General features: G+C 43.8%; 2 protein-coding genes across 2 annotated transcripts; both read right to left on the reverse strand.

Moving 5' to 3' along the window:
- Positions 1-862: 862 nt before the first annotated feature.
- LOC100825329 (alpha/beta hydrolase domain-containing protein 17A) lies at positions 863-4,964 on the reverse strand. Its single transcript, XM_003574629.4, has 6 exons — positions 4,215-4,964; positions 2,571-2,607; positions 2,040-2,276; positions 1,907-1,954; positions 1,313-1,797; positions 863-1,170 (listed from the first exon to the last, which is right to left on the reverse strand). Exons 1-6 carry the CDS (start codon positions 4,577-4,579, stop codon positions 1,080-1,082), a joined length of 1,263 nt encoding a protein of 420 aa, XP_003574677.1. The 5' UTR covers positions 4,580-4,964; the 3' UTR covers positions 863-1,079.
- Positions 4,965-6,861: 1,897 nt separating this feature from the next.
- Positions 6,862-9,691, reverse strand: LOC100825634 (60S ribosomal protein L24). Its single transcript, XM_003574630.4, has 6 exons — positions 9,640-9,691; positions 8,213-8,254; positions 7,988-8,063; positions 7,802-7,903; positions 7,283-7,431; positions 6,862-7,173 (listed from the first exon to the last, which is right to left on the reverse strand). Exons 2-6 carry the CDS (start codon positions 8,221-8,223, stop codon positions 7,026-7,028), a joined length of 486 nt encoding a protein of 161 aa, XP_003574678.1. The 5' UTR covers positions 8,224-8,254; positions 9,640-9,691; the 3' UTR covers positions 6,862-7,025.
- Between the last annotated feature and the right edge of the window lie 472 nt (positions 9,692-10,163).

Consider the following 10,163-nt stretch of genomic DNA (forward strand, 5'->3'; position numbering starts at 1 on the left):
CTTCGTATTTATTTACTCTTACAAAGATGTGTGGCAGCGCTTCGCCCATTTTTTACTGCCATGCATATGTTAGATTTGGCACAAACATTGAGGCGAGAGTGGGTATGGATGTTTTGATTTAGTGTGGTCTTTCTTAATTTGTACCTACACGCAGGCATTGCACTAGTCAAAGGAAAAAAAATCATTGGCCAAGAAGACCTGGAAAAAATTCATATCGACCAATCAAATATTGGTTCAAATTATATGTGATTCAAGAAGGAATTGTAAGCTTCTTTTTTCTTCTTCTTTTCTTTGCATTTTCAGAATCATGCGAGTCCAAGGGCCCAACTGTTAACGGAGAAATTCCTTCCTTTCGGACAAACTAATGAAACCATGATTCACCAACCTGTTGAGAGATGTTTAGTTCAAATTTATGGAGAAAATTTTGCAAGATTTCCATCAGAAATACACTTTCTGAGACAATTAAAAATCATGGGTTCGAAACAAGCCACATGTTCCTAGGATACACTCTCAAGGACAACTTGACCTCGCCAGTAGTGATTACGCCCAGGCCTGTCTCTTATGCACGAACAGCACAAAACGATATCTTTGCATGGCCCGTATGATCATGGTTCAAACTGGGCCACGAGGAGTCCTCTCAGAGAACTTTGTTACTGATTGCAGAATAGATTGAACTCCCCTTTGCGGAAAAAAAAATCAGATTACTGGCCAATATATACCAACGCCATCCAAGGTCCTAAATCAATGCCGCTAAGCATCATATACCAGTTTATCTGGACCCTTGGATATTGATGGAAAAATGCAGAGATTTGCCCTCATAGAGGATCTGCTTCAACTGACATTTGCCAGATGACAGGAAAGGTGGCAGAAAAAAAGTGGTATACTTCAAGAAAGCCAAGGGTAGTATATACAAGAGAGAAGGAATAAAGCTCGAATCAAGGAGCTGCACTATATTTCTCTTTTGCTGTTCCTGAATATTTTTTACGATTTCCATCACCAAGAGCACACAAACCATTGTTGACCGATATCTGACCTTGGGAAGAGAAAGAAAAGAGACTATAACTACATCTCAAAATCCACTACTGACCTCGGCAAGGCTCGGTCTTTCGAGGAGGCTCCTTGAAGCAATCAACATTGCACAGCCCCATCGATCTAATCATCTCGCCAAGCCTGCCAAAGATTAACGACAGTGTCAATACAAAAGTGATGCTAAATCACACAACTTTTTTTTACCTCGGAAAATGATCGTTATATAGTTTCGGCAGATTGAATGAAAAGTGTGCCAGAGAGGAAACAAAGTGAGAGGACCAACCTGTCGATGCTTTTCCTTGGTTTGTCTGGCTGCTCGTTTTCATCCCTCATCCTGTCAAATGTGTCGACGCTTCTCCTCCTTCTCTCTTTCTTTTCTGTGCTGGATCTTGCCTTTTCTCTGATGCCTGTGCTACGCCGGTGTTTATCTACATTTTCAGTGCTTAGCCTAGGAGGCTGCTCATGCCTCGAGCTCTTCCTCGATGGCTCTAACCTCTGTGAGGTCGTCCAAGGAGCCTCGGAAAGAGCGACGCTATCGGATGGTGTTTCGTTTTCAGCTGGCAAGTTCTCACTCTCGGCTGCTGCTTCTTTTCCAGCAGGCAACTTTTCTATAGCCGACAGGAACTTCTTCAGATGCCTTATGTAGACTGGGAAGGTCTCCAAGTTACAGTGATCACCTCCCTCAATCCACAGAGGTTCATACTTCTGTTGGCTCAGCTCCCATAGCCTCTTTCCGTGGGAACAATCTACAACATCATCATTTGTGCCCTGAGAAGCAAGTAAAGAAGGTTAACAGTTTAATTATCTGAAGCTATGAAAGGATTGACCAAGGGGCATGTGACTACAACGCATGGACACATATACACTCCAAACATACATGAATCACCAAAACGGGGCGTTTAACAAGGGGAATTTTCTCAATGTTCTGCAACAAACAAGTGTTTGGTTAGTGTAGGCAAAGCATGGGAAGCCTTTCAGTATCTCTTGATGGTTCAGTCAGTGAAGCAAACCTTATATATGTCAAACCAGTATGTTTTCTTCACAGAATACATGACCCGCAGGCCAGACAGTATGGGGCTATGGAGAACAACAGCTCTTATATGATGCAAGCGAGAAGCTAAATCGACAGTGGGGCCACTACCGACAGACTGGCCATAAAGAACAATGTCTTCTCCCCTAGTCCCATAAACCTCCACAAGGCATTTGTATGCAGCCTCTATGTCAGCGAAGGTATTAGCTTCACCTGCCTGAAAATGGAAAGCAACAGAAAGATTGTCTTAACGGAGTTCCTTTTCCCAACCTTGAGATAAACAATTGGAACAAAGTGTCAGAAAAACAATTTGACCACTCAAGTGGGATCACATTTGTGGGCTATCCCATAACAGGGGAAGGTCAAATCAAATTACTCCTTGCGGGAGTAACAATAAGCTATTAAATTATTATTTTATGCCAGTGGCTATTAAATGGTTTCTATCTGTCTAGCGTGAGCAACATGATTGTGCAGTGGTTTCAAGTTTCAAGATGGAGCAGAAAGTATTTACCTTGCCTGATGACCGTCCATAACCAGAATAATCGTACCTGCGAAGATTGAGGAAATTATTCTAGTCTGTGAAATGAGATATTGAGTACATCAATGATCAATGTTACCAAATAGAGAATTAATACAAGTCATGCCAAGGCATTGAGAACGTAAGCTAATAGTGCTGGATCATTATGTGAATGGCTTAACTAGCAGACCGAAATTTTCAAATTGGCAAAGATCTTTACAAAATGATTAGACTATTCACATAAAGGACACACCAAATTCACTTGTCAACAAGACAAGCTAAAAAAAACAAGAACACATGAATGGTTATTGGTCTAATGGTCTTCAAACATCTGTTCAAAATTTATGCACCCAACAATAGTTTTTTATATGCTGTAAACATTAGCCAGTGAAATTAAAGACTTCAATTCTTGTGATCCTTAATCCGATAAAAAAATGAACAGATCTTGCTGACTGCACATCAACTCTATCGGACAATTTGTCTTACATTGTTATCAATTAGTTGAGGGTACGCAGCCTAAGGTCAAGCAAGTACTTGGCTTCCTTGTTGAGTGTGAGATCAGCCTGGCAGACTGTCCAAACCCAAATTAAATTTATTGAGTAGGAGCAAGAGGGCACACTAGCTGCTCAATTACGGGCAAAGGTGTAGCGAAACTGAAACACCATACAGATTACGAACATGATGCTGAAGATATGCAGATATATACTGATCAGGAATCAGGATTAGCTCTAGTAATTCAAACCAATGCAAGTTTAATTACTGTTGACATGGCTAAATTGATAATTTAAATTTAAATCCATATGACAAAGTGCAAACCAGTTTCTGCAAGGGTGTGGCAACATCATTCTAGTAATCAGGTACATTATAATCGGAAAGCTCGCTGAAAGCAAAATTTTCTGTTGTAGGTACTACAAGTAATGCAAATTTTCCTCAGCATAGAATCTCCAATGACGATAACTGAGCGTCGCTCAGCTGGCTAGAGGCACGAGTGCGTGCCCAGCCAGCGTGCGTTCGAGGCCTGACTTCCGCGAGGTATGCTCATGGTTTGTTTATTCTAATCAAAAGGTGCCACAAGTGATAGTGCTTGTTGGTCAAGTTTCTTTTTATAATCTCCCAGTGGATATTTTCAATAAAATTCGAGTGAACTGTGAAAACTTAGTGCTCTTTCGCAAATAAATAGTTGATGAAGAACCAGCTTCAATAAAGTAAAGAAGGATCTTTTCCAGAGGAGCTATATCTTATAACTTCACATCAAACCCGAAATCAAATACGACAAAAATGGGTGAATATCCTTATTAATTTTGTAATGTTTAATAAACTGGTTGTAATTACTTCCATCAAAATTCACTTTCTATAGCCACCAACATGCTAAATTCAACAATCTAACATAAAACCTTCTATAGATGGGGGAAAATCAGATCCAACAAACAATCTTTATTTTGCATAATTCCAGAGGCAGCACCTGTTTAGGCAATTTCCCCAATTAAAGACAGACCCGCCCATAGGGATTGCACACAGAACCCGACCATATTCTCACATGATCCAGTCACCAAAGCAGCAATCTTGCTCGCTCAACCAAATCAAAACGAAGATAAATGGTCTCAGTGATTAGTTGATTGCACGAACACGAACACTTACCCCATGACGTTGACGTGGAGGCGAGCGCTGAACTCGATGAAGAGCTCATACATCTTGCCAAGGTCGGCAGCATTGCCGTGGGAGTAGAGCACGGTGAGCCTCGCCTTGGGGCAGCGCACATACATGGCGATGATATCCGTGCCCCGCCGCGTCCGGACCCGCCGCGCCTCCACCCCCTCCCTCCACGGGACCCCCGTCATCGCCACCCTCGTAGACACCGCCGCCGCCGCAGCAGCACTACTCCCTGCCGCCACCGCTGCCGCCCCAGGCTGAGGCGGCTCCTCCTCGTCCACCACGCCGTACGACGGCGGGTCGGGCGGGAAGAAGGCGAACTTGGCGGCCACCGAGGACGTCACGCCACCCATCTCCCGCGACCTCAGGCCTCCTCCGGCGGCAGCAGCATTAGGGTTTAACTCCGGCCTGCGGGAGCCGGGGGAGAGGGCGAGGCAGGGGAGGAAGAGGAAGGGCGTGGCCGCGGAAGCCCGACTCTTCCAGGGACTTGAACGGAAAAGATCGCCGCGGAGCCGGGCTTGTCAAATCTCAACGGAGGCGCTATATCGAAGCACTAGAATTGACTCAGGTACTGGGTTGTGGTTACTGGGAATCTCGAGGGGTTTGCGGAGGAGGAGGGCCAACGGGCGGGGATTTAGGAAGGAGGAGTTCCCGGGAGAATTAAAAGGAAACGGTATCACGTGACCCCCGGCGGGGGAACACGTGAGAGCGAGCGAGCTCCCCTTTGCTTTGCAATTGCATGTGCTAGAGTACATTTCCTTCCCTTTGATTCAGTCTTGATTTGTGGTTTGTGATTGCAAAGTTCTATTCTTGGTGCTAGATATAGAAACGAATCATTATCCTTAATGACACACATGTAGCTTCTCCCTCAAAATAAGAGATCACTATCATTCGAGGGAGCCAATAACAGCACGCCATTATTATTTGCTCCACAAAATATTCTTGGTATTACTTGATTGATTTCCAAAGGAAAAAATGATATACTTACTAGTTTCCAGATTAAACGGAAAGTGCACGGAAGTATGGCAAGGGTGATATGTACCACATGGAGGCATGGGGCATGGATGGTCCATCTAAACTGGCTTTGAATTATTTCTCTAATTTCTGCTGCCGAGGAGCAGACCGAGTGTAAGCTCTGGAGGCGACATGAAATGGAGAATCCGTTGGCAAAAGCTCTGATCTGCCTGCCGCTGGGTCCTCCACACCCAGCTCATTGCTTGATCTCATCTCCATGCCCATACCCCTGCAATGCTGTGTTTTCAACGATTTTGACAAAACAAAAGTTGCAGCAAGAATTATCATCCACCTTATCATATGACATTATGACATATCATCCCTTTCTTAGAGAGCGACAGGATGACATAAAGTTTAATCGCAGCGGCACACAATAACCTGAATTAGCCAGGAGATGCCTTTGAGAGACAGAATCGAGTGGACGGAATTATTAGTGCCTGCATCTGCATTCTGCAAAGGCTTTCCTGGATGGAACAACACAGAGCAGGGCGATCGTGGCCCGATAAACAAACTGGCTTTGGGGCCCATCGTTAGCGGATTAGTAGCCCACTTTTCTATGAGGGAACTTGTATCATTACCCTTTTTTCTAGCTCTGCTTTGGATGCAACGTAACCCTGCAGGCCATGAAACGGGGAAAGGTTGGATCGCTTTTGCTCTCGCTCGCTATGAGTTTTGGTGGCTTGTCTTGGGACGGCCAATCCCGGAGGACACTACTAGAGTGCAAGATTTTGGTGTCCTGGATCATCTTTTCATGCGTCTTCTAGAGTGAAAACTCACAATCTATCTTTCACTTGTCGGGTCTTTCACTTCTCTTCCATTATGGAGTACGTTTTAAAAAGTTTAAGTTTAATCTCTGAACTAACCTTAGTAACACTACTAATCATAATCAACAGAAGCCTCGAAGATGCTACCCTTGAACATGAGAATCCCCGGATCTTGATTTGTTTATAAAAAAAATTCAGAAGTCTGTTTCCAAATTTTACTCGCGTTTTTGTAGCGTAGGAAGGCATTATTTCCCACCAAACGCACTACTTCTTGTCTTCCTATAGCCTTTTTCACTCCCATGACGTCCTTTACTCTACTCGCCAAACTTTTTTCACCACTTTGCTTCCGGTAGGATTTCGTGGCTCCATTTGGGTGATAATAAAGTCAGACTACACGAAAGGATGATCAAATCGAATGCGCATGCATGCTTACTTTATACTCCCTTACGTCTAGATACATGTAATAGAAAGTCACTTGATATGAGAGGAGGTAGCAGTTGTTTTCTTTTGTTCCGAGAATGCAGAGCTGTATGGATGATTAGGGTTTGCCTTTGTATGGGAAGTACTGAATCATGAACTGGAGTGTTACTTCCTTTCCTTTGCTGGGCCAGGCGTACATGTGTTGTCTGCTGGTGACCAAAGGAATATGAAAACACCCCGAGAACGAACACCTGACACAACACAAAAGCGCAGCCCATGTCTTTGTACTACTTCGCAGCGCAGTAAACAAAAGTCCCTAGGGTGGGGAGATGCGGCGCTCGTCTGGACTTTCAAAACAGGCGTCTGGTTTGGTTGCAAAAACCAGGCGACTGGTTTGGAAGACCAAAACAGGGGCCTGATGTCTAGACAGACCAAAATGAACTCATCAAAATAAATGAACTCATCAAAAAAATCTGAAACGTTAGACACTTGAACTCGCAGAAAAGGTTTTAATTCAACACCGCAGGGTAACTAGACAAAGGTGATAGGATCAGAAACAAGGCTAGGCAGCACAAGTTTATCTCTATGGTGCAGGGAACATTCAACGCTTCCCGCCGCCACCGCCAAGCTTTGGGCCTTTAGGACCCTTCTGTGCAGCACCCTTGATTTGTGACTTCTGGGATTTGGTCACCTCTGCCTTCTTAGCCTTCTTCTCATCCTTGGTTTTCTTGATACGCTCCTTGATCTCACTGCACACGTCAACATGTCAAAGACATTGGTTGGAATTAAGGGCAACAGGGTAGAAAAGCAAACAATAATATAGATAGCAATAGCCATGTGAAAAAGAAGAAAATGTACCGAAGAGCAGCTTCTCTAGCAGCATCACGGACTTCAGGCTTCTCAGCCCTCTTCTTCTGGATGACTTCCAGTGTGGCACCAACAATCGACCGGGAGTATGGCTTCTTGGTGGTGCGACGCCTCTTCTTCGCAGCCTCAGCATGGATGTCCTGCATTCACACGAGACATCAAAAAATGAATCAGCAACAAAAACACATTAAAACCCATTGCTGTAGCTAACTGTAGAAACTACACATCATGGGGCCCAGCACGATTACTGGAGGGGTGAATGTATTTGGTAGACATTTAGACGGAAGTAGATACAAGCATGCTAGCAGAAGCATTGTATGCAAATATCACCTCTTACAAGTTTTAAAAGTAGGAACACATGGTCGATTTCTTATTGTGTAGGGCAAACTTATAAACTTATATTGGTGGAATTACACCACAATAAATGCCTCTCAAAAGGATAAGACAGTAACTGCAGGTTGGAGAATGTTTTGTGTATGAACTAAGAACATAGCAATCAAAAAGTGGCACCTTCTTGTGCTGCTTCCTGTACATAGCTGTCCAGGTAAGCTTTGCAGGCTTCAGGCGGTTGTGGAAGTAGCGCTTGCATTTTGAGTTGGCAAAAAGGAAAACCTGCAAGAGTAAAAAATCTGAATTAATTACGACAAGCTTACATGATAGATATTGATGACCTTCAACATAAGAACAGAAGGTTACCTGCGAATCCGCACGAATGAACCTGATACCCTTCCCTGGGTAAATCTTCTGGCCGCTAAAACGGCAAAGCTCAGTCCTGCAAAACAAATGAAACAATCGCTTCAATATTAAAGACAACCATGATAAAACAGTACGCGCACTACCATCACTACCAAACTAAGTACAGAGGAGGTGTTAATTGGTAAAGATAATAACACATTGCAAGAACTTGAGCACAAAGCTTACTTCAGAACCATCTTGGCAGCCTTAGAACACCTTCAGAAGTTCCTGCATAGAGTCCACAAGAAAAATGGAATCAGAACAAACATGAGAAATTCTAAGACGTTGGAGCAAGAAGTGAACACAAAAGCACAAACAACATGAGCACATCAGAGGAATCAAGAACTTCTAACAACAAACTTGAAATGCTAATATAGGATCTTTAAAGGCAGCAGAAACACAAAACAGTTTATGCTGCAAAGCAGATGGCCAGTTCCATTTTGCATGTTGTAGTTTAGCCTACCATCTAATCACAAAGAACATAGCACCTGGGAACCTGTGCTCAAATAGATGAAAAGAATACTCCTCTTTTTTTGCGGGTACTTGGGAAGCGTAGTAACAAACAAAGCCAAGTCATTGTCACAACTCATTCTAAACCATTATCCCCGGTCAGGACTGCATTACGTGATATCGGGCGACTACTGGCAGCAAAAAGTTGAGTTAAATCTCTGCTGCAAAGCGGGTTCCCATGTTCCTCTTGCAGAACAAATATTGGCTACTGCGCACCCAGAACGGATACCGAGCCTCAGTACTTGTGCTCTGATACAAATTAACTTCAAAAACTAAAAGGATCGGCAGTGGTTAGTTCCTATCACTAATCATTAACCACCTTAAGCACAAACATAAAACATAAAACATAAAACACTGATGTACATCTCTCACAGGACTGGAATGGGGTAATATCGGGCGACTACTGGCAGGAGAAAGTTTGAGTCAAATCTCTGCTGCAAAGCGGGTTCCCATGATTCTCTTGCACAATAAATAATTGGCTACTGCGCAACCAGAACGGTTACCGTGCCTCAGTACTTGTGCTCTGAATTCTAATTCAGGCGAACATAATATAAAACAAACCATCAACAGGCTGTGATCAGTTGTCCAGCTGGATTATGACCACAAAGGTAGAGTGTTATTGGGTAAGGTACTGGCAGCAGAAACACACTGAAGTCACTGCTGCAAACTGCGTACCCATGTCCATCTTGCACAGATACGATTAGGGCACCGCAAAACTACAACGGTAAATCTGTATTCGGCGCCCAAGTACTTGTGCAAGATCCCACGCGTAGCAGACAGTTAGTCACAATCGCAACAGAAACTACCTTGCGCTTGAGGTAATAGACACACCCAGATCACGGAACAGCTAACGATGCGTTTCCCTACGGTTCCATCGCAGCAAACAAATGACCTACCGAGCAAAATAGCTTCCTACCGAAGAAGGCAAGGGAGTATCCTCTTCTACGATTCAACAGCTGCTTATCCTCGGATCAAAAACAACCAGAACTCAACAAACAAACGGACGAACTAGTAAAAGTGTACGGCGGTGGAAAGAGGGCGACGACCGCACGGATTAATCTGGGGATACGAAACGAGAGAGAAGCTAGGAGAATGGGAGATACCTTGAGCAAGGAGGAGGGGCGGCGGCGCGGATGGGAGTGGGAAGGAGACGCTGCCGCGGGTAGGTTTTTGATGACCTCGCGAGTGGGATGGACGCGGAGTTGTTGGGCTCATGGGCCCGTCTTGTTGGGTAGCCGATCTAAGCCCACTATTGCTGGACATAATTTGTATTTCCTTGTCTCGTTTTTTCTCTTTCTTGCTGTAATGTTTTTTTTTTCAGAGTCAAGTCAGATGATCCAAAGCATATACTCTGGCTTTTTTTTTCAAGCAAAAGGGATAGAGTAACATGTTTAGTCACTTATTTCGAGACGGGGAGAGTACGATGTTTGAATCGAAAGAACAAATCCTTTACAAAAACAGAAGTTTATATACTCACTCCGTCTCCACTCACTTATTTTGGGAGGAAGTGAGTATATCTCGTAAGTCTAGACTTTTGATAATGCCACGCACGGTTTCAGTATTTCAGATTTCAGGAACTACACATACAGGAAATCGCTAGTGAACAAAATTTTACCATACAGGAAAA

Source organism: Brachypodium distachyon, chromosome 3, assembly GCF_000005505.3.
Source record: "Brachypodium distachyon strain Bd21 chromosome 3, Brachypodium_distachyon_v3.0, whole genome shotgun sequence".
In the NCBI taxonomy this organism is placed as follows: domain Eukaryota; kingdom Viridiplantae; phylum Streptophyta; class Magnoliopsida; order Poales; family Poaceae; genus Brachypodium; species Brachypodium distachyon.

What these genes read in the sequence shown, in the direction of transcription:
- LOC100825634 (XM_003574630.4), bottom strand. An exon ending in ACAGGAAGCAGCACAAGAAG is followed by an intron (nt 7,432 to 7,801) that starts GTGCCACTTTTT and finishes GTGTGAATGCAG; the next exon opens with GACATCCATGCTGAGGCTGC. An exon ending in GCTAGAGAAGCTGCTCTTCG is followed by an intron (nt 7,174 to 7,282) that starts GTACATTTTCTT and finishes TGACGTGTGCAG; the next exon opens with TGAGATCAAGGAGCGTATCA.
- LOC100825329 (XM_003574629.4), bottom strand. Translation starts at nt 4,579, where the DNA reads ATGGGTGGCGTGACGTCCTCGGTGGCCGCCAAGTTCGCCTTCTTCCCG. An exon ending in ACTGGTTTGACATATATAAG is followed by an intron (nt 1,955 to 2,039) that starts GTTTGCTTCACT and finishes TGTTTGTTGCAG; the next exon opens with AACATTGAGAAAATTCCCCT. An exon ending in CCAAGGAAAAGCATCGACAG is followed by an intron (nt 1,171 to 1,312) that starts GTTGGTCCTCTC and finishes AATCTTTGGCAG; the next exon opens with GCTTGGCGAGATGATTAGAT.